The following is a 23,748-nucleotide window of genomic DNA, read 5'->3' as shown; positions in this document are numbered from 1 at the left end:
TTAATTCACGAGTGCCATGGTGCTCTCAGGTTGCCCGCCAAAGATCCCGGAGAAAAACTCCAGCGCAAGCCGCACGTGGATGGGCACAAAGACATATGAGGTGTAGATCACCATGGTAATGACGGAGAAGAGGATGGAGTTAAAGATGGACTTTTCCCAGGGCTCCAGGACATAGATGCCGGTGATGAGCAGGTACTGGTAGTACAGCCAGGCCAGGTACTCCCTTAAGTTCATCTTGCAAGATGGACGGAAGAGAAATGGAGTAGGAATGTTGTGAGATTCAGGCCGTAAGAAAGAGATGTGAAGAAGGATAAAAACACAGTGGTGAAGCTGAGGGAGAAGGTTTGGAGGAGAGTGAATACAAGTATAGTCGCCTTTTACGCCCTAAAAAAGTAAAAGCACATATATATAGTATGAGTCATAGTATCACAAAAACCTAGTATATTATGACATTCAATAGTCATAGTATGGTATGTCAACAAAAATGTCATAATGAAGTATATCATAAAAATACATAGAATAATTTGTAATAAAAACGGTTATACAAAAATAAATAATGTAATTGTCTTAAAAGAAATAGCACACGAATAAACTTTTAATAATACACTATGTCATAAAACGTTAATTATGCCATAAAATATGCCATACAAAGTCAAAATAAAGCAATAGTATTATTTAAAAGAAAAAGTTAAATATAACGTAATGTTCCCATATGAACTTTTAACAGTCATCAATGTTTTCTTGGCACACATAAGCATACAGGTGTTACCACACACCTGGGGACCTTGCAAATGAGTTTATGCTATCCGAGGAGAAGCAATACTTCTCCATCACCCACAAAAATGAAATGCACAGGCGAAAACAGGAAGAAGAAAAAAAACGCTCACTTGTTGTGATTTAAATTAGTGTACAAATTAATCCTTTTCCATGTTCTGAATCTGTTCAGGACAATTTGTTTAATTGAAGGTTAAGGTAGCGGGACCAACAGGTGTGCAGTGCAGGTGTATTTACCTCAAATAAACCGATATGCCCTTTTGCCAACCAAATGATCTTCCTTAACATAAATATTAGAATAAAAACAAGTTTGATGATAATTTAATCTGAGTAATGACCTGCCTTTATTAAGATATATAAGGTAATTTTACACAATGACAAAGACATTCCTTTACTATTTCTCATATGATTTATTGTTATAATACAGAATATTAAAGGGGATGTATCAGCTCTTGAGTGTGTAGTTTGTATTGTGTATAACTGAATCCATATTGACTCACCTTAGCAGGCGACGTGAGACTCCCTACTGTCAGAGACAATTACAGGAAGAGCTGCAGCCCGATTCCCTCCGCTGCTTTGTGTAAACTGAAAGCCATCTCAACAGTTTCCCTCCGGCCTATATGTAGCAGGTCATACAGACTGTGAGAATAACACCACACCCACTGCCTTTGCTTACACTCACCTGGACTCACCTGGTCCACACACCAGGCAGGTGGAGTGACCGAGGACTAAAGCACTGTCTGTGTGTGTGTGTGTGTGTGTGTGTGTGTGTGTGTGTGTGTGTGTGTGTGTGTGTGTGTGTGTGTGTGTGTGTGTGTGTGTGTGTGTGTGTGTGTGTGTGTGTGTGTGTGTGTGTGTGTGTGTGTGTGTGTGTGTGTGTGTGTGTGTGAACGCGGCCAAAGGAAACCAGCTTCAGAGGCACAAGGAGGAGTGGCTGTTTTAGATGCAGCTCTAATTCAGCAGTGAAAAATCTGACGTTTGTAATGCATCTTTAACTTTCTGCAGACCGTGTCACATCCTTGTGTTTCGCCATGCTGCAGCCGGACACTGCGCCGCAGCAGCACCTCTGACGTAGGCAGCAGGGTGAAAACAGACCAGACATCACACTGGCATCCACTCATCCTGCAGCCCAGAGATGTTTTAGTTTACAATAGGTTTTAGAGACACCACATTTTGATTGAATATGGAATTGTGCACACAAAGTAATGCTATATTGAAAACAGCTCAGGAGCAGAGAAGTGACTGAGGTGTGCATCTGACCAGTTAGTCAATCCATTAACAGATTATAAGGCTACACACAAACCACTGATTTGACTAACTCACAGCAGCTGTATAGCTTGAAGATCATCAGAAGTCAATGCACAGTTGGATTCAAGAAAATAGTGTCAATCAAATATTAACCTTTACTCTATTCTTTTGAAATGTCCCGCCCAAAGAAGTGTTGGGAAAAACTGACCCATTCAATAAGGCAAACCAACAATGAAAAGACCCCTGAAAAAGAAATGCAAGTATGAGCTGAAAATGTGTCCTTGTGTTTTGGGACCATCAGAGACAAAGTTGGTAACTCTTATCATCTGCTCAAGGTTTGCTGAACTGGCTAGTTCTTGCACTTGACAGCACTATGTATTATTGATGTGTAAACACAGGAAGTGCTGCTGAGGATTACACATGGATGCACTCTGCATTTTTGTCAGCGTCTCTTAGAGGAAGACTGGATAAAAAAAGCCAGACACATTTGAAAGGAAAAATGTTCCCCTCGCAGACATCTGAATGTGTTTGAATGAGCCATCCTGTCCTGCTCCGCTATATGTAGGCTACTTTGGAAATGTGTATGCAAATCCGACAAGGTCTCCTCAGGTCCTGGTAGCTGAGGTAGTATTGGGAATCAAAGCTCCAATCATAAGCATTACGGTGGCAATATGGTGAGAAAATTAGGTCAACAGAGGGGTGATCTGAAAACACGAGAACCCCTATGTTCTTGTTACCCTAACACACGCACACATACCCAGAGGGGATTCAACTAATTCATTTTCCCAAGTAGATCTGATTACTGTGAACAACCAGCTCAGGTTTGTAAAAAACAAAACTGTGCCACTTTCTTCTTCTTTAATTTAGAACGTGAGACATATCACACAGACCAACAGCTTACTCTCTCTGGAACACACAGTCCTCTGGTGTCTTTAATTACACACGGCCTCATATCTGTATTTGTAGGCACCGCCATGCAAATGTACTAACAAAATGTGTATGGACCCTCAAAATCAATTCTCCAATCACTTCATGAGCTTGAAATATTAAGGGTCACGATGTCATAACTACTACCAGAGCAAATAAAACATTCAAAAACATTTCTGCTATAGTAACTATCATGAATAAACAACTTTGTCCACATTCAAAAGCCCCTTTTCATAATTGTAATGTGAGGTCATTTGTCTTTGGAAGGATATTCATGTCCAAATCTAAATCTGTAATTTTGAAAATTCTGAATCTTCTACTTGACTTTGCATATCAGTGTTTGGGACTTTTTGGAGTTGGGAACTACTTTCACATGAGCTCTTAGGCTGCAACAAGTTGCACATCATGTCAGATTATTTGAGGACATCATTGTTGCTCAGAGCAGCCTCGACTCTAATTTGTTTCTCTCGCATCAGCCAACATCAGAGACCGCACAAACAGCACTGAACAGATGGTGCAGCTGGGTAAGTATTTGAATAATGCCCATCGTAGCCAAATGACGCTATTAAAACCCCGGCCTGGCTTACTACAAGTGTGGCTATTTGAATGCATTACCTCTCTTTTGTTAGAGTTCCCTCTGGTGGATATGTAGAGCAGAGAACTTGATACATACCAGTCTACACAGGTATAAATAATGAAGGGTATTCATGTGACAAAAAAAGTATAATCACAGCAGAGTATGCAGTGATTTTTAAACATGTGCTTTTGGATGCACAAAGGAGGAGATGTTCACAGCTGGTAACGTGTTTTTCCATCTGACTAAACACAGGACCCAGCTAATGTCTATTAAATCCCCAACCGGAAGAAAAAAAAAAATCGATGAAAAGTCAGCATTAGGACAAATATTTATTTTGATATAGTGAACTACAAGCACGCCATTTCCATATCACTTCAAAATATTTCATGACAAATGAAGAAAGAGTACTTCAGAAATATATTTGTTACCGCGGTAGGTGGCATCATTATAACCCACATATATGGGATTTAACTGTTGTATTAAATCAGTCTGATGAGCTGGTCATTTTTCTGTGACACATTTGTTGTCGATGTTTCAATTAAATCTGCTGTTATTCCAGCTCTGTGTGTGTGACTGTATTATCAGCGGTCCTGTGAGTGACAGAGTAGGACGGCTACTCCGTCATCATTTCGGCACCATCCTCTCCTGTTGCATCCGTCAGGCTGAGCTCCTCCAGCATCTCCGCCAGCGAAACACGAGGTGCTCCTTCCTCGTCAGTGTCGCTCTCCACTGCGATCTTGGATGCATCTAAAATTCAAAATCAACCTCTTTTCATTAACTATCCAACACATCAATAAACTTATGACATTACGTCTATTGGGAGCTTAAGCAGCACTGATAGCAAATGAGCTAAACTATTTAAGCTGCAAAATAGGAAACAACAGAATTGCTCAAGTGTCTAGAGATCGTCAGTGTTTGGCTCCTCACCTCTGTAGATGTTAATGTTCTTCCTCAGAGCCTCATCCTCCTCCAGGTCCTCCAGGAAGTCCTCGTATTGTCTGAGGACAGAAAAGCAAGTTAGAGGCAAATCAATGTGGTAAGACATTACAGAGAAAAACATATTTACACAATCCTTGGAATTCTTGTCACAGTGTCAAACTATTAAAGGTCACCTATCATGCTATTTTTAGGCAACAGCTCTCAGATATGAAAATATATAAAAAACATGTCTATGAAGTTTTTTTGAAAGAAAAAAAAGAGGGGGCGGAGCTTATGCCTGCTCATGCGGAGATTCTACCAGCAGATTGTTAGCTAAACACTGCCGTGACGAAACGCCATATCATTGATTATTTCTGAAACAGTATGGAGCTCAAAGGCTTTCTCTCTTGCCATACCAGACCACACCACAAGGTGAGTACCTTTTTATATCCTGCTTCTTTACACACATGCTCTCCAGTACAGGTTAGCTCTGAGTGTTAGCGATGCTTGCTAATGTAAACAAAGACCATATTACATCCAAAACAGTCGGGCATTGTTTTTGATAGCAACGTTTCTGATAGGGCCGCGGGTGTAAAGCCAGCCCACATTACCGATATTACGTCAGATCGGACGCAAATCTGGACCAGCTTGTTGTACCCCCGTTTTTAGAGATTTGGGTACGGAGGAAAAGAGAGGGTTTTATTTTTCTGACGCTGCGTGAGTTCCCCGACACACTGGGGACACATATTTATGTATAAAGACATCAAAAAGTGCATTTTGCATGATAGGTCCCCTTTAAATAACCAAAACAAGGCCAGGCCTCAAGTGTTACCCCTTATTTTCTGTGCGTTGGACATTTGTGCTGAAAACAAACTTTTCTCATAGCCTCAAAATGTTCTTGAGGATATAAAATGGGTATTTAGGTAGGAATTCTCTCAGGACCCTTAATGTATGCATGTCATTTAATGTAAGGGTATTTAAAAAAGCACATATCCAAGAACACACTTTCAATTATACGTTTGGGGATAATCTACATTTATGTTAACATATGAAAAATATCTAAACCAACATGAATTGATCCTAAGAACAGTATAGTATGTGTACCAAGAGAATGATATAGCTTATTCATTTGTGCCAGAGCTCTATTGTTGTTGCATTGAATCAATCCAACAGACATTGTTTTGCTGCTCTAAATAAAATAATTCAGAAACCCACCTCTCATCATTTGGGGCCATGCCTTCACGGTCTCTTTCCATCTCATGCAGTTTCCAGTTCCTGCGCTTCGACCTCCTGTTGCGGTCGTAGCACTTCTTGATCAGCACCTTAGAGGGTCCACATTCAGGTTGTGAAATGAAAACCCCTCAACCAATGCAATGTGGTGTAATAATTTGATTGTATCTACTGACAGTATTTTGTATATTCACGGAGGAGTCTTACCACATCAGGAATGGTGTGAGGCTTCATCTTATTCAGGTGTTCATCATTGATGTTGGAATTGACAAAGTCATATCTGTGTGAAAAGTATATGAGCCATCAGTCTTCACTGCATCTCGACTCACATCTCAACCTCCCATCAGTTCCTGGTACTCACCCCTGCACCAGGTCTCCGATGTTCAGCAGGTGGCCCAGGTATGTGCGGCAGTGATACTGCTGACCATCCATCTCTGCTGTTTTCTGGACCCACAGCTCAGCCAGCAGGTGCTGTAACACGCACACACACACACACACACACAAATACACACAGGGGAATATAAATGAGTGTCAAGCCATTAAAACTAAATTATTATTTTCTCCAATTAGTTCAGAAGGTAGCATCAATAATGATTCAGAGAAAGGAAGGAAAGCCACAAACATCCTCCCCTGACTGCGCTATTGAAACAAACACTCCTCTGAGTTTGGATTGAATCTCACATACTGAGTGGGGGACAATGCTTCGCTATCGATATTGAAAAAGAAAAAGCAACTTCCTCACATAATGCAATCTGTTCTCCAAGAATACACACAGACACACCCTCACCTTATTGGACCTTATGCCGGCTCCAGCTCCCAGCTTCTGGTTCCTGAGGACGTCAATGTCCATGACGATGAACTCCTCCAGTTGCCGTGGGCTACAGAGACTGCTGAAGGGGTTACGCCAGAAGGTGCCCCCATCCACCTCAGCAACTAGGGAGTTAGAGATGATGTGTTTATTTATTACTGACAATTCTATAGTCCTTTAAACAAAAAGCCAAAAATGGAGGCACAAATTATAAAGTTCCTTTCATTTTACTAGACAGTTAAAGAACTTGGAAAAAAGAGTTAACGTTACATCACAGATAGGTAGGCATGATTGTTTTTTCAACATTTTCAAAAGTCCTTTTTATCAAAAATCCACATGGGTTCTAAAAGAAACATGAATCAGATGTACTGATGCGTTTTTCTATCTGTACATATTTCAAACAAAACAGACAAAGGGACGTCTTTGTCTGTATTTTAAGTAAAATTAAGCAAAAAAACAGCAAGACAAATATTTGTCTCAGTTGAATTGCCTGCTGCAGCCAAAATCTGCTGAACAGAGCTCTGCCTGGAGGCAGTTCCAGCTTTTCAGCCTGATCAAAAACTATTTGCAACAAAAATAGCCTGCTCTTTGAAGAATAATTAAAGACGTGTGTGCTGCTGACAAAATGTCAGAATTCTATTGAGGAGCTTCACAGCCTCTCGCATCACGATTACAGTAGATGTCAAAGAAACACATTGTGTAAATGTTTCTGTCTCTCTGTTTGTGTTTTGCATTCTTGTATTGATTATGATTCTCTCCATATAAGTTGATTTAGTTGAGTCTCGTTCTGTGTCGTGACTGAAACGCAGAGGGAAGCTGTTGAGTAAGACGGATGTGTCGAACATGTGGTCAGCAGACCGGGGGTCAGCTTAGTGCAGCTCTGAGGGTTTCACTCAAGTTATGACTCAGTTATATCCCCATGGTAACATACAGGAAATGATGCGTCTTGTAAATCACTCAAAGACACAAATGCAGGACTTGTGGCAGTGATGAAAAATGTGTGAATTTTAACAGAAAACACGACTACAATATGTTTTGAAATAAAAAAAGTGACATCTTCAAATTAAGCACTTTCTCTGACTAACAGAAGATGATAACAAAATCACACGTACTGACGATAACCATCTACACCAGACTGCAGATATATTTGACAAGCTGTGTTTTGGCGAAGTTGGACTGGGTGTCAGTGTGACCTGAACTGTGACAGTAGGATTACTCACTCTGCAGGGTGTTGGGGTCGATCAGGTGGATGGTGCTGGTGACACGGACGCACACACACACTTGACCCATGTTGCCCAAGCTCTGCGCCAGCTTTGGTGAAAGACATATTACGTTGTCCTGGAAAGCAGAAAAGAAACAGACAGCCTGGGGTCAAAAACCAAGAGCTCTAGAAGTGCCCAAAAAACGGACATAAAAAAGTATTTCTAAGAACTGGAAGCTAGACTTAGTTTAAACACAATAATCCAATTCACCTGGGGGTATCTAGCACTATTTAGATTCCTGTTTTCCTTTATTGAAATAACCCTTTATCAGCCCCGTCATTTAAACATATTATGAGTACACCCAAATGTATTTATAGCTAATATAAACACATAACTAAAGCTTCATGTCAAATGGGAATTAGCAGCTATAGAAAGTGATGATTGCACACCTGCCAAGATGATATCCCTACCTTAGTTTGACTGTGAAGGTATATTAAGTTTCAGGAACAAAAACAATATGAAGGATCCTTGGATTTTCGGCACATCAACAGATCAAATGAATAGCTTTCTAACACAACATTTCTACTAAAATAACAAACTGAGGGCTTCAGTGGGGCAGTGATCGGCTGGGACTTGACTGAAGTGCTGAACAGATCTCGACTCCAAAAGGGGATCAGTTGAGCGAAACAACATTTGACTTAAATGAAATCCGTAGTTTTTTTTCACATTCATACCTTGCAGACAGGTACAATCTCCATGGAGTAGGTGCTCTTGTAGTTGAACGTGTTTGAGTGGATATCGTGAGAGATGAGGCGTTGGGATGTCTTTGACCTTTAAGATAGAAAATAATGTTTTTTTTGTCAGAGGCCCAGCATAGTTCACATTGTTCCAACTGGAATACTCATCGCAGTAGGGCCTGAACAAATCACGAGGTTCCAGACACATGAAAACGTGCAGTCAGACTCATCTAAACTTTTGAAAGTCATGACAACATCTAGGTAATGACGATGAGATTTTTGGCATATAGAAAACACAAGTTAACACTAAGTTACTAACATTTTTTTTGCATTACTCAAGATCAGTCTGAATGCTTTTATGGTTAGCATTTCCAAAGAAGAGGAAGGTTGTTCTAATACTGACACTCATGACGAAGATGATTTCATAAGCACAGACTGAGGCGATGCTTACCTGCAGGGCACAGTGCACTGGAGGAAGTCCGTCATCTTCTGAGCATGCTGCTTGGTGCTATAGTAGAAATCTATCCCATCTGAGAGGAGAACATACCATCAAACACCTCAACCAATAAATCCAGAACAGGCCCCCTTCACTAGTCATTCCCCATGCAGAACACACATGCATGCAAAAACACAAGAGAGCTGATAAGCTGGAGAGAAAATATGGCAGCCACATGTTGTAACTTCAATAAAGCCTTTTAAGTCCTGCCGAGATATGGAGAGAATTTAAATTACACCACCAGCCAAAACTCCACATCACAGTCCAAGAGCAGAGAGAGAAAGCTGCTGCTGAGCTGTCACTCAGGGCACAGCATGAGCGCCTGAGTGTGTGGAGGTCTTTGTGTGTGTGACGTGGCAGTAAGCAGCTCTAAATAGGTTACGAATCAAGCCTGAATGGCAGGAATTCTGGATATGGCATGCCTGGTCTGATTACAGCGCACTGATTAGATGCACAACGCGTGCCCTCCTCTGAGGCCCACACGGGGACAGCTGTACGGACTGATTGGCGCCAGTGATATGCATGCATGGCTTGCTGTCTGGTACGAGGTCATTAACACTCGACACATCATTAAGTTCTGCTTAGCTTTAATACACATCAGTTACACTGATGATGAATGAGACATGTTTCCCTCCTTCACATTGTCATACCATAGATAGATAGATAGATAGATAGATAGATAGATAGATAGATAGATAGATAGATAGATAGATAGATAGATAGATAGATAGATAGATAGATAGATAGATAGATAGATAGATAGATAGATAGATAGATACAACTTATTGTCATTACACAGTACAGGTACCATGTAACGAAACGGTTTCTTTGCATTTGACCCATCCTAGTGTTAGGAGCAGTGGGCTGCCATTATCTACGGCGCCCGGGGAGCAGTGTAGGGAACGGTGCCTTGCTCAGGGACACCTCGGTAGCACATGGTCTTTCAGGGACTTGAACTGGTGACCTTCCAGTTGCCAAGCCAAGTCCCTATGGACTTCGCCACCACCGCCCTATACAGCTCCTCCCTTTTAGGATACATCAATTAACAAACAAGCAACAATGAACTACGTATAATCATATTTCATTGACCTACCATTCATTTCTTTGATGTTGAGGGCATTCTGGTGGAGTTTGTGCTTGAGGATCAGCTGCTCCAGATAGTAGAACGTCTTTTTATGAGTGGTCTGTAAAAATAAGAATTATTTTTCTTCAGCATCATTATTTCAATTCCTTCCAACCCCATACCTGGGATGTCACAGCTCTGCAGCTAAGCTAAGCCCCAAAACATCAGTGATAAGAAGGATACATTCCAGCCCTCAACATTTTTTTACAATTAACAGACACAGCTTCAGCACAAAATAACAGGATTGTTAAAAGAAAGAGTATACTGGAAACACTAAAACAGAAAATTGAGGGAAAATATCAACAGATTTTTAATCAGAGGGAAATACAGAATGACAATTAAAGAGTGCAAAAGTAAACCTGCAAATGGCCAACTTTCTGGGGAATGCCAGTGTAAACAGACTTTGTTTTTTGCCCAGCAGCTTTTGAAGCCCTTTTTCAAACCTGGACAACCAGATTCAGACAATATACGTTGCCAAAAAAAACTAAGCTTATTTTTTGGTTAATTTTAAACAGGCACACTGTTCTATAATATATTTCTCCATATATAGCATAATGCTAATTTTCCTCTGTTGTCCTTAAGCATGTATAATGTTTTGAATAATCAATACACTTTTCATTAAACTGTGCATGTAGCAATGCATGCACACTGTATTTAAAACATTGTCAAAAGATTTAAAATGTGAGAAGAGTTCAGGTACAACAAAAGAACAGAAACAAAATATGTATATGATAGGTCATGGAACAACAGAGCCGTACCTTCTGTCTGACTTGAACCACGGCCTTCCAGAAGTCCTTGGCTTCCACACGATGGCAGTCGTCACACATCTGGTACTGGATGACAAACTCCACCACAAACACCTGCTGTAGGATCGCACCGTTCATCACCTGAAGAGGCAAAGACAGGAAGAGTTAGAAAATATGCTCCCACTACTGTCATTTTGTACCTTAAAAAGCATTTAAATACCGCATTTAAAATCTGATGAACTCAGTGTGCATCTGGACCCGGTGACGACATTACCTATTGACGCAGCAACCACTGTAAGTTATATTCTTGTTTAATTAGACTTCTCCGTTTCATTTATTCGACTCTGTATAAATTGTTATTGTAGCGTAAACGGCTAAATCGCGTTTGAGAGATTTTAAATCTCAGATCTGCTCAGGCGAAACCTGCTTTACAGGTCTCAGCACTCAAGCCTGCATTAATATAGGCACCGCCAGTCTATTGTCGCCCATCAGCTGTAGATAGTTAACTAATTAGAGGGCCTTGGCCCTACAGCTGTGAGAACTGAGCAATCAGGCGTCCATTTCGGGTAGCTCTTTCCTGGAGCGTCAGCTTCACGGCCCGTCCACACAGCAGCTTTTGGCGATTTGTCCACCGCTTCCAGCGCGTCTCCGCCCATTGACTTTGAATGGGGATGACGTCACTTTCCCTCGCTTGTCGCCGAACTGCATTGTGGGGGGGCGAGGCGAAGATTTCCAGGATGTTCAGGATTCCAAAGTTGAACATTGTTCAACTTTTGAGGCTGAGCTGGAAGCGACAGCCAATCAGATCCGTTTATGCAAATCTGACAGTTCAAGCGCTAGCCAATCAAACCGCGTGCAAGCTGGGAGAACGAGACCCGCAGTTCATTTCTATATTCCACAAAAATGGAGGAGAACTTAGTTATTGCGGTAGCAAATCACCCGGTTCTTTATGACCAGTCCCTATTTACTTACCGGGATACAAACCGGAGGAACCAGGCATGGAGGGAGGTGGCAGAGGCAGTGGGTGAAACTGGTAGGTTTTCGCTCGTTTGGGGATTTTATATCCAGTTTACTTCGTTGCTAGTTTACTTCGTTGATAGCAAGCATAGACAGTATCATTAGCCAACATGGAATGTAGCATAAAATAGCACCATAAACATTAATCTCATAAATGTTCAAAATGTTAAAAAAATAAATGTTCATCATAGCCCTTCCTATTTGACAATAGTGTAGAAGAACCGGGTTTTTTTGCTTTGTATGTCGGGGGCGGGATATTCATGTGATATTCATGTGATTGGTTGTTGGTCGCGAAATCCCCAAGCTGTCAGACACGCCCAGCTCCAGGATTTTCAAGATTTGGTCAAAGCTGCTGTGTGGACACACCGTCAGAGTCAGACAGTCGAAGACTGACAAAGACATTGGAGTCCTGCGGGAGTCACGAGGGAGGCAAAGAGGAGGCAAATCCTACTCTGATCGAGCTGGTGTCTTATTTCTCTTTTCTTTAGTTTTCTAGCCCCTCATGCTATAATCATGTGTATTTTCTCTATTCCTGTTTATGTGTCTTCTCGCAATTATCACTGGCCCCGTGTATCTCCTAATCGATATAACCGGCCTGCTCTCGTCTATCCCACGTGCTCCACTGAGATCCAACATCTAGTTTCTGGTGGCCTGTGGAATTGCCAGTCAGCTGTTCCTAAGGCTGACTTCATCTCTGGCTACGCTTCCCTGCAGTCTCTGGATTTCCTTGCTCTCACTGAGACCTGGATTACTCCATCCAACACATCCACCCCAGCAGCTCTCTCCACTGCATATTCCTTCTACCATACACCCAGACCCACTGGCAGAGGAGGTGGCACTGGTCTCCTGCTCTCTCCCAAATGGAGCTTTTCCCTCTTCAAGCTACCTAACTTCACTCCTTCCACCTTTGAATTCCATGCCGTCACAGTAACCCATCCTATACATTGTTGTTCTCTACCGTCCACCAGGCGCCTTGGGGGACTTCTTGGAGGAATTAGATAATCTCCTCTCACACATCCCTGAAACTGGCCCTCCCGCTGTACTTCTCGGAGACTTCAACCTCCAGACGGGGAAGATAGACGAACTAACATCTCTGTTAACCGCCTTTGCTTTCTCACTGTCTCCGTCCCCACCGACTCATAAAGCTGGCAATGTCCTTGATCTCATATTCTCAAGGAACTGCGCTACTTCTAACCTCTCTGTAAACCCGCTCCACACATCCGATCACTTCTTCATTTCATTCTCTCTATCCCTTTCCAAACATAACAAACTAATCTCTTCTCATCCTGCACTTGTCCGCCGTAACCTTCGCTCCCTCTCCCCCTCTACCTTTGCCTCATCGGTGCTCTCAGCCCTCCCTTCCTCGGACTCGTTCCAACTACTACCTCCAAACTCTGCTGCAGAAACTCTCCTCTCTACTCTCTCATCCACTCTGGACTCGCTCTGTCCTCTCACATCTCGGCAGGCTCGTCAGTCCCCTCCTGCTCCCTGGCTAAATGATGCACTGCGTGCTAATAGAACCGTCCTTAGGGCAGCATAGCGGAAATGGTGGAAATCCAAACACCGTGACGACCTCCTAACCTATCAGGCTCTCCTCTCCTCTTTCTCTGCTTCGATCTCTCAGGCAAAAAGCACTTTCTTTCAAGATAAGATCCAATCTTCCTATTCCAATCCTAAAAAACTATTTTCCATCTTCTCCACCCTCTTGGACCCTCCAAAAGCTCCTCCCCCCTCCTCACTTCTGTCAAGCGACTTTGTTACCCACTTTGAAAAAAAGGTTGATGATATTCGCTCTTCTTTTTCTGACTCACCTTTACTCACCGCTGGGTCACCAGACCTTCCTTCCACCAACACACTAACCTCCTTCTCCCCTCTCTCTCCAAGTGAGGTTCTTACCCTCATTACCTCTGCCCGCCCTACCACCTGTCCTCTGGACCCTATCCCTTCAAACCTCCTTCAGACTATCGCTCCTGATATTCTACCGTTTCTCACCCATTTCATCAACACTTCTCTAACTTCTGGTCACTTTCCAAACAGTCTCAAGGAGGCAAGCGTAAACCCTCTCCTAAAGAAACCCACTCTCAACCCGTCTGATGTTATAAACTACAGGCCTGTCTCTCTCCTCCCGTTCATGTCTAAATCACTTGAACGCGCTGTCTTTAAACAACTCTCCTGTTATCTCAATCAGAACAACCTTCTGGATCCGCACCAGTCTGGTTTCAAGGCAGGTCACTCCACAGAAACTGCTCTCATTGCTGTCACGGAGGAACTGCACACTGCCAAAAACTGCATCCCTCTCCTCTGTCATCATCCTATTGGACCTGTCTGCTGCATTCGACACGGTGAATCATCAGATCCTCCTTCGCACTCTCCAAAAACTTGGAGTTTCAGGCTCTGCACTTTCCCTCCTCACCTCATACCTGAAAGACCGTACCTACAGGGTGACTTGGAGAGGGTCTGAGTCCGACCCTTGTCAATTAACTACGGGGGTCCCTCAGGGCTCTGTTCTTGGTCCCCTCCTCTTCTCCCTGTACACAAAACTCGCTCGGATCAGTCATTAGCCCGCATGGTTTTTCTTACCACTGCTACGCTGACGACACCCAATTAATTCTGTCCTTTCCCCGCTCAGAGACCCAGGTCGTCGCACGCATCTCTGCTTGTCTAGCTGACATCTCTCAGTGGATGTCTGCTCATCACCTCAAGCTCAACCTTGACAAGACTGAACTGCTCTTCCTTCCGGGAAAAGATTGTCCAACTCTTGACCTAACAATCAACATCGGCACCTCAGTTGTTTCCCCGACTCAGACTGCAAGGAATCTGGGTGTGACCCTAGATAACAACCTGTCCTTCACTGCAAACATCGCTGCCACAACCCGTTGCTGCAGATACACGCTTTACAACATCAGGAAGATACGTCCCCAGCTGACTCAGAAAGCGACTCAGGTTCTGGTCCAGGCTCTCGTCATCTCACGCCTAGACTACTGCAACTCCCTCCTGGCTGGTCTACCTGCATGTGCCATCCGACCTCTGCAGCTCATCCAGAATGCAGCGGCTCATCTGGTCTTCAACCTTCCTAAATTCTCCCACACCACTCCGCTCCTCCGCTCCCTTCACTGGCTTCCGGTAACTGCTAGAATCCACTTCAAGACACTGGTACTTGCTTACCATGCTGCGAATGGATCTGGCCCTTCCTACATCCAGGACATGGTTAAACCGTACACCCCAGCTCGTGCACTACGCTCTGCATCAGCCAAACGACTCGTTGCGCCCGCACTGCGAGGGGGACCCAAGTTCCCATTGGCGAAAACACGTGGGTTTGCTGTCCTGGCTCCAAGATGGTGGAATGAGCTCCCCATTGACATCAGGACGGCAGATAGCTTGCACATCTTCCGGCGCAAACTGAAAACTCATCTCTTTCGACTCCACTTCGAGCGTTAGAACTATTAACGAAGCACTTTTATACTAATAAAGGACTGGCTTATCTAAAGCCAGTTGAGTAGCACTTGAAATGTTTGGCTCTATGAAACCTGATGTACTTATATGATTCTGTTTTCTTCAAGGTTGTGTCTTCCTGGTCGAATGTACTTATTGTAAGTCGCTTTGGATAAAAGCGTCAGCTAAATGCAATGTAATGTAACATGGCAAATAGTGATAAAAACTCTAGGTTATTAACTTCTGGGAGAAAAAACAACACGTTGCCATTTCTCAGTAATTTTGATACATCTGACCAGTGGGATCTAGACACAGTTTTATACAGACCCTCGAACAGAGCAAACAAAAGAGTTAGTCCTGAGAACAGAGGACTCAGGTTCTCACTAAAGGTCAATGAGATGAGATGACAGCCACTGGCAAAAAAACACTCCTCTCAAACACACATAACTCATTAAAAAACAGACCACTTCATTTAAAAAAAGGTGTTATCTCACTGGACAGTAAACCAGATGACCTTTAGATGTAACACGTGTTGCCCCTCTCGGGTCCGTTTTAATCCATTAGTCTGAATGTCAGTCTCCCACAGTCATCACTTCCACTCTGTTCTCTTACCTCTTTCTGGATAGTCACTTTCATCTTAATCCTTTTGGAATGTGGCTCTGTCCACAGAAAGCCAGCATCAATAAGACGCACCTGTGAGAAGAGATATGTTGTTTAAAAATAGCACGAGCCCCAAAAGGAAAATGCACAGATACTTTAGTGAACATGGTGCACATCATTGTGAAAAGTCAGATACTGTACATGTTCTGAAAACAATATTTTGACAATATTATCCATGACAAAAGAGACTACAATGTTAACTGTTTTCAAGGCCATACATTCTTATATTGTGTTACCCCCAAAACACACCAGGAGCGTCTGCGCCGCGTTACGGCTGCGACCTCCTCCTGCGACAATACACACCAGACGCGTTTCAAAACGTTGCGGAAGCGGAGCGTCGTGTGTGCAGCCTCGCAGTTGTTGTTGATTTTGGAATATTTCCTGGACATTTGTACTTCTACAAGTAAGTAGGCTATACGTAGTTAAATGGTTTATGTTTGTGTCTGTTTAAATCGTGTTTATTGTTGTTATTTCCTATTTTGTTGTGTTGTAGACAGACACAGTTAATAATAATTGTAATATTCCAGTTATAAACGACATGAATCAAAGATGTGTTGCTGTATTTTAGTGGTAAAAAAATATGCATTCATCATCATAATTATTCTATATTTATCATTTACAGTGCCTGTAAACCAGAGGAGTTGTTGTGGGGGTCTGCTAAATTAGTATATGTGGGGGATGGGCCTGGCCCGGATGCTCACCTTTCCACTTCCTGCGAGGGGGGGGCTGCCTGCCCGACTTTACCTTACGGCTGCGCCGCGGCAAAAATAGGATTCATCCTAATTTTAGAGAAGCGCTGCGCCGAGCCGCTTCTGGGACGCGTCTGAGCCGTAACGCGGCGCGTGTGGTGTAATAGCACCCATTGACTAGAGTGGCCGCGATCCTTACGACCGCCACGGCGCAGCCGTAACGCGATGCAGACGCTCCTGGTGTGTTTTGGGGGTTAGGCAGCATCATAGGAGAGGCACTGATGACATTTAGGCAACGTTTTATTTATTTATTTTTAACCATAAAATAAGTATGCTCATTGCTCAGTAGCCAAATGGAACAGAGCATTACAATTAAAACTACAATTGAATGACAAGGGAAAGGACAACCTCGAACTTATACCTAGACTATTCATGCAACCTTTTGTCTCTTTAATTTAAGTGCAAATATACTATTGTCGATTGTGAAGCACACTTACTTTGGTCATAGAGCTCTTGATTTTCTTCAGGCAAAGAGAGAGCAACTCCCTGGACTCGAGGGCACACGACATCCAGGTGGCAGGAGGCTGCAAGTACCTGCATGATAGAGGAAGAGGAGTGTTTAAGCCTCAACTTTCTCAAAAACAATTGTACCCGTATATATATTTTCTTCTAGAGAGAAGCATTGATGTTATCTGTGTATCATGTAGTTAAATGTCTGTTTGATTTGTGGTTTTAAAAAAAAAGAGAGAGGATTAAACAAACCTTTCACACTGCTTGCAGAAGTTCACAGTGACTTGCTTGGGAATCCCCTCTGAGATGTCCACCTGAGTGCGCAGGCAGGCCACACACATGTTGGCTGGGTTGGGAGGGATGGGGACGCCACAGGTACAGCACAGGCTGGGGGGGAGAGGCAACGTTGGTAAAACGTAATGAAATAAACAAATGACATGGCATTTTACACCTCTAGGAAAATCCGTTTTTATTGTCTCCCAGAAATGTTGACATTCCTGCTGATTGTGCTACATTTCTCCTGATGCAGAAAGATTGTACAGGAATTCACTACTGTTCGGTGTTGAAAAACCCCCCAAAATGAAGATAGCGACATTCAAACTCACTCAGGTTGACTCTTTAAATTATTATTGTCAACTGAAATAGTGTGCCAATAAAACAATGTGAAAACGAATTTTCCTGACCAAAAGAATTGCCATTCACAATATTATCCTGATTAACATAAAATATGACTAAAGCTCTTAATATGGCAATGAAACACACTGCAAACAATTTACCTAAAATTAAGTAAAGAATCAGACATCCATTTTTAGTGAACATCCTTTTTAATACAAAATAAACAATGTAACTAGCTAAAATAACGTTAACATGAATCAGCTGTATAAATACAAGATAAATAACTTGCAAATAGTAACATTGTGTGCGTCTGATCTTTCTTGCTTTATAATTCCTGTAAGTATTTAAATCAGGCTATACCATCTTAGTGAGCTGACAGCTCTTTCAGTAACATATGTAAAGATAATTATCCCAAAAATGGAAATTCACCACTATCAACTTATTGTAAATGTATACATTCGTGATGTCAGTCTTAGTAAGCCCCAAAGACAACATCTGTCAATAAGGCAAATATGTGATGCACTTGGTTTATACATTGTGATTAGAAGACATAATGACTATTTATATTTATTCACTTACATATTTGCCTGGCTGATTGTGGCAGGGGCTTGAACGTACTCCATTCTTGTCAACTTCACAGATCAGTGTACTTCAGTGGATCTTTATGATGTCTGAGGACAGAAACAGGAAAGACTATACTGGCACAGCTTTAACAGTAACACATCTGGAGAATAGCCAACAGGAGCAAGTAGCGAGCAGTGTGTACCAACTACTTAAATTATTCATTACAGCAGGTACATAATACTATTAGTTTGTTGTAAACACTTGTAAAAACATAGACAGCGACATTAGATCATTAAAGAGATGCTGTGCATGCTCTGAAGCTAAAGCTGCTAGCTGATGCTACACATCCAGTATCACACGGTTAGCATTCGGGGCTAATTTGCCAGTTTTTACGAGTAATTCTAAAAGATATTTATCAAGACATGTCAAACAAACGTATTCGATAACTACAACAACTAAAAGCCTGGGATGACAACACTTACTGAAGTGTTTTTGATGGTATATCCACAACACAGCGTGAAGTGAAGTCGTCCACGTTTTCCTTACCGAGGACCGAGAGGCTTGGTGACGTCACGCAGTACGAGAGGACCCCGGGCTGTCTTTGTTTGCCTGAACACATTTCCTTAAAAAAAACATTAAATTATGGCATTAATTATTCCAGTCAACACCAGTGAGGGCCCACATACAATTATTCAATATCATAAACAAATAATTAAAAAAAATAAAGACAATTAAGAAAACGGAAGGAAAAAGGGAGAGCAAATTATGTTTTAATGTTTTATTTAGATATAAAGGTATAGGCTTAAATAAATAAAACATGATATTATACATTTTCGAGAAATGCATACCATATTAGGCTATATAAACATTACGAGGACAGACAAAAGATTGGTGTAACATTTCATTTAGCTTAATAATAATAATAATAACTTGGATTTATATAGTGCCTTTCATGAGACCCAAGGTCGCTTAGTTTGAAAGCTCACCACCTGGACCTTTTTGCAAATCGTTTCAGCAACAATATCATTGTAATGTGAGTTGAGCATCTATTTGACTTAATGCATCATATTGGATTTAATAAAGTTACTGTTTCATCATCTACTTCTCAATTCATATCACAGATCTGTTAATCTAACAATTCTAATGAATGTACTTGGGGTTTATGGTGCAAAAATTAGCTGCTGGCCCCTAACCCATGAGTCCTCACACTCTCTGATAAACAGATGGAGCACTATGCTTGTGGTAGAAATCACATGTCATGAGATGAGGTTTGCAGTGTGATGTGTAGGTTATATAGAACATAGTTTTAAAATGTATCATTTAAATTCAAAACCAGATGAAATAATGAAGATTTGAAGTCTTTAACGGACACTTATGCAAACAGCATCTTAAGATCAGCTTTTAAAGCACCATCTTAAAAAGGACGTTGATTTGTCAATAATATTATGAAAAAACATAAAGGCACCAAGCGTGAATGTCCGGGGATCCAGTAAAGTCACACTTTTAATAATTTAGCACTCAGAGGGATTATTTATTTGACAATGCCAATAATTCAAGGACATTTGCAAAATTGGGCCTTTGCTTTTTAGAAAGAATCCCTTCTCTGTTCACTCTGTGCGCACCTGTGGTAACCCAGCTCTCTGGATGTCTTCAAGTGCTGTCGGAAATATCTCAACTAAAACGAGCGTACTTTAATGCTCATGTATTCAGTGCATGAAATAAAGGAAACGTGGGAATACTTACAGCTACACCAGCAGGATGTGACTGTTAATCTACAATATGCATGAAAGATGTGTGGTTAAAGTATTTTAGTCTGTTTTTAACAATTAGATACCTCTTTATGTATGGCATTATCAGTGGCGACTGGTCATTAGGCACAGCCCCACCTAGTGTCAGCAGAAAGTATTAAAAATAATGATTACAAAAAAATGCAAAAAATAAATTAAATATATTTTAAGATCATGTTTAATCATCTGATTCGTCTGTACATTGCTGTTTTAGTCTGTGTTCTTGTAATTAGTGTCTACAGTGTGTGCCTATTGAGCTGTTTAGAGCCATGTGGGACAAAACCCGATCCTGCCCCTCCCTCTTACTGTCTAAGTCAATGGTGACTGTAAAAACTACACTGCGCATGCTCAGAATATTTTCCTATTTAATGTGTGTGGCAAAAAATAATGACCATAGGGGCACTGTGCTGCCATCCCCACCATACGTCATCTCACATCAGTCAGAGCTGATTGGCTGTAAGTACGTGTGCCGCGAAAAGTGTGGTGTGTGAAGAGGAGACGAGAGAGCTGCAGTGAGGCGTCCTAAAACCCGGAAGTAAGCTGCGCATGGCTTCCCTCGACAAAAAAGCAATGAGATTTCTCCATAGGATTTTAGAAAATAGCTCCAAATAAGGTCTGTGGGAAACAAACCTGTTAGATAAATGCACGTTTTGTTCAGCCGGATAATATCCACATGTCTACCCTTTATAATTTTCGAGTCATACATCTATTGATTAGATTAGATTTATGATAGACTTTTGAAACTACAAGAACATAAGAAGGACTTTTACAAAAAAGTAATAGAGATTTTTGTCCAGAAGGATAGGCCAGGACTTCATCTTCAAGTCAAGGTAAGACTGCAATTTTATTGAAAATGGGATCTTACTAAGAGAGAACAATTCAATATTTAAATGATAAAATTACATTTTTTGGGTATCCTTCTGTTGAACTGTCTGTTTAAAATTAATTGAAGCATCAGACAAAAAAAGCTTTTGAAAATAATATTATATTTTGATTTAGGTCAAAATATAATATTTGTAAAACTGCCTCACCAGCCATGAACCTCACTGCAGAAGCTTATAGACATCTAAGTTTTTTGTGCCCCACCACTTTTGTACATATAAAAACGCCACTGGGTATTATCAAAGATTACCCAGCAGAAGAGACATTAAAGTTAGTTCCATCTCTAACAATTGCAACATAAAAAAAGGGATGAACACATTGAGCATCATAATTTGATTCAAATAATATCATATAAAGTATATGCAATGGGCCCTTCTGCATAATGAGTATGAGTATATTCTTTTTGATTCCTCAGTACATTTTGATCTAATATAGTACTTTTACTTAAGCGTGAAGGTTTTAAATGCATGGCTGTTGCTTATGTTTACATTGTATTTATGTATTTGTATTACTTCCACCCGTGGTAAATTGTGTTATTTAAATAACACCCGATGGAGACAAAGGAAATTATTTATAAACACATCTCATATATTCACATAGGTGGATTTTGTACTAAAGTAAAAGTAGAAATACCAAAGAGCAGGAATACTCTTGTACAAGTAAAATACCTGTATTAAAAATCTTACTTAAGTAAAAGCACACAAATATTGGCATCAAAATGTAATTAAAGTTCCATAAGTAAAGTAATCCTTATGCAGATTGGCTCATATCCGAATTATTTATATAACATGTTTTCATTATAATTATTGATAGAATAATGTGTTTATCACAGCTTTTAAAGGTGGAACTCATTTGAATGACTTTGTATACAGCAAGTTAGATTGCGAATGTTACTCCAGGTGTAACTAAAGTGTTATTTAAGTGTTGATTACATTTAATTAATTAATTCTAAATCTGCTAAATTACTAAATATGTTAATAAATGTAGTGGAGTAACATTGCACTATTAACTTCAGAATTATAGTACGGTAGAAGTACAAAGCATCACAATTGTACTTAAGTACAGTAGCCTACTTGAGTAAATATACTTGATTACTTCCCTGCTCTGAAATTCTTTGTTTTTGGGAGATTCCGAGCTGCACCTGAAGGCATCACTCCGCTTTAATAGTCAGTCAGAAGCAAAGAGTCGCAGCCACCCAGTGTGGCAGCTGGGAATGTGTTGGTTACAAGTCTATGGTTACAACACGGACCGGTATTTCAGGACGATGAGCAGTAGCGGGGCTGGCCAAGAAGAGACTCTGCTCAGCCAGCACACGGGCTTAAATTGAACTCTGAACGGAGGACTTGCATTGTCTGCCCAGGGTAGTCGGTGTTCTCGGAGCGCATCAGATGGTGCACGGAGAGCCGCTGGTGGCTCACTGCAGGGCTGCAAGCTAGAGGGAGAACCGCCGGAGCACCGTGTTCGTCCCCCGGTTTGTGCACACCTTACCCCCTGCCTGCTGTGTCCGGTTACACAACGAATTAAGGTGTCCCTTGACAGTAGGCCTATACTCTTTACGAGTCCAGGTTTTAAACGCTGGGTTATGCGTCTGTTTTACCGATACCAAAACACTTGCACCAACGACAATGGACTAAACCTACAGCGGGGGCGAGCGACACACAACCTGCCGCAGATTTCCTACATGTAAATAAATAGATGATAGAGGATACAATGACCCTGTTGTCTCTGTTAGGTCGGATCATGCGTTATTTTCTGCTCAGACCGGAGACCTTGTTCCTGCTGTGTATCAGCCTGGCTCTGTGGAGTTACTTCTTCCACACGGACGAAGTGAAGACCATCGTCAAGTCCAGCCGGGATGCGGTCAAGATGGTCAAGGGGAAAGTGGCGGAGATGATGCAGAACGAGCGGTTCGGAGGGCTGGACGTCCTGGACGCGGAGTTCTCCAAGACATGGGAGTTCAAGAGCAGCAACGTAGCCGTGTACTCCATCCAAGGCCGGCGAGACCACATGGAGGACCGGTTCGAAGTGCTCAGCGACATCGTCAACAAGAGTCACCCCTCTATTTTTGGGATTTTTGATGGCCATGGAGGAGAGGTGAGTGAGGGTGTTGTGTATCATCGTAATGAAGGCTTCACCTTTACCATTGTGCACACTGATGTTCCCTTGAAGTCTTATAAACAGGCTACTAATACGACGTTCTTCAACTCCAGATATCAGCCTGGTACGCAGTTAAAGACAACAAATACATTTTAATTATAAGACAACTTTTAAGAACTTGGCACTATCGTAGAGCATTGAGGTATTGACTTGTGTCAGAATGAGCAGCAGAGGGAGGTTTGTTGAAGCGGCTGGAGCAGCTTGTTTTTGTAAGCTGATGAATAAGTGATGAATCACATTTTTTTTAAATTATTGTAAATTAGAGTTATGTGTGGTAGTGACTTGTGATACATTTGCAGGGCTGGATGACTGTGCTTCGAGTAATCCATTTCCTCCACATTTTGTTAGTTTTTTTCTCTCTACTTGAATCAGATTTGCTGAATGACAATTAGAGAGATGTTGCAAATAATCTCAATACTATTATTGTGGTCTTCAAACTACTGTACTTAATGGCCCTCTTTGAGACAGTGAGTTATAGGGGTAGGAACTCACTGTAAGGCCCTCATCATGTCAGTTGATATTCTGTGTTCATTTGTCATAGGTGACACACAGCCAATTTGAGGTAATCCAGGCTTGGGTATTAAATTGTCAGAGTATTTGTGGATAAGTGGAGCAGGTGCCCAACATACCCAACTCTGCACAAGACCCT

The 23,748-nt window shown here is 41.6% G+C and overlaps 3 protein-coding genes across 3 annotated transcripts in view; 1 reads left to right on the top strand and 2 right to left on the bottom strand.

Annotated features, from left to right (window-relative positions):
- Nucleotides 1–234, bottom strand: sptssb (serine palmitoyltransferase, small subunit B). Its single transcript, XM_034229324.1, has one exon. The coding sequence runs from the start codon at nucleotides 232–234 to the stop codon at nucleotides 1–3; it is 234 nt and encodes a 77-aa protein (XP_034085215.1).
- A 3,602-nt stretch (nucleotides 235–3,836) lies between these two features.
- Nucleotides 3,837–18,895, bottom strand: nmd3 (NMD3 ribosome export adaptor). Its single transcript, XM_034229442.1, has 16 exons — nucleotides 18,756–18,895; nucleotides 18,289–18,380; nucleotides 17,347–17,481; nucleotides 17,082–17,178; nucleotides 15,848–15,928; nucleotides 10,799–10,927; nucleotides 10,011–10,101; nucleotides 8,873–8,951; nucleotides 8,419–8,515; nucleotides 7,703–7,820; nucleotides 6,462–6,607; nucleotides 6,036–6,145; nucleotides 5,882–5,954; nucleotides 5,660–5,766; nucleotides 4,454–4,524; nucleotides 3,837–4,273 (listed from the first exon to the last, which is right to left on the bottom strand). The coding sequence occupies exons 2-16, from the start codon at nucleotides 18,330–18,332 to the stop codon at nucleotides 4,140–4,142; spliced, it is 1,512 nt and encodes a 503-aa protein (XP_034085333.1). The 5' UTR covers nucleotides 18,333–18,380; nucleotides 18,756–18,895; the 3' UTR covers nucleotides 3,837–4,139.
- Nucleotides 18,896–22,089: 3,194 nt separating this feature from the next.
- Nucleotides 22,090–23,748, top strand: part of ppm1lb (protein phosphatase, Mg2+/Mn2+ dependent, 1Lb) — a gene marked incomplete in the record, with an annotated part of 29,293 nt that continues 27,634 nt past the window's right edge. The window contains 1 exon segment of the mRNA XM_034229443.1: nucleotides 22,090–23,036. Coding sequence (XP_034085334.1) covers nucleotides 22,638–23,036 — 399 coding nt within the window.

The sequence above is a fragment of the Gymnodraco acuticeps genome, unplaced genomic scaffold, assembly GCF_902827175.1.
Source record: "Gymnodraco acuticeps unplaced genomic scaffold, fGymAcu1.1, whole genome shotgun sequence".
Lineage (NCBI taxonomy): Eukaryota > Metazoa > Chordata > Actinopteri > Perciformes > Bathydraconidae > Gymnodraco > Gymnodraco acuticeps.
Note: the sequence above shows the minus strand (reverse complement) of the source record. Positions and strands in the feature narration are given on the sequence as shown.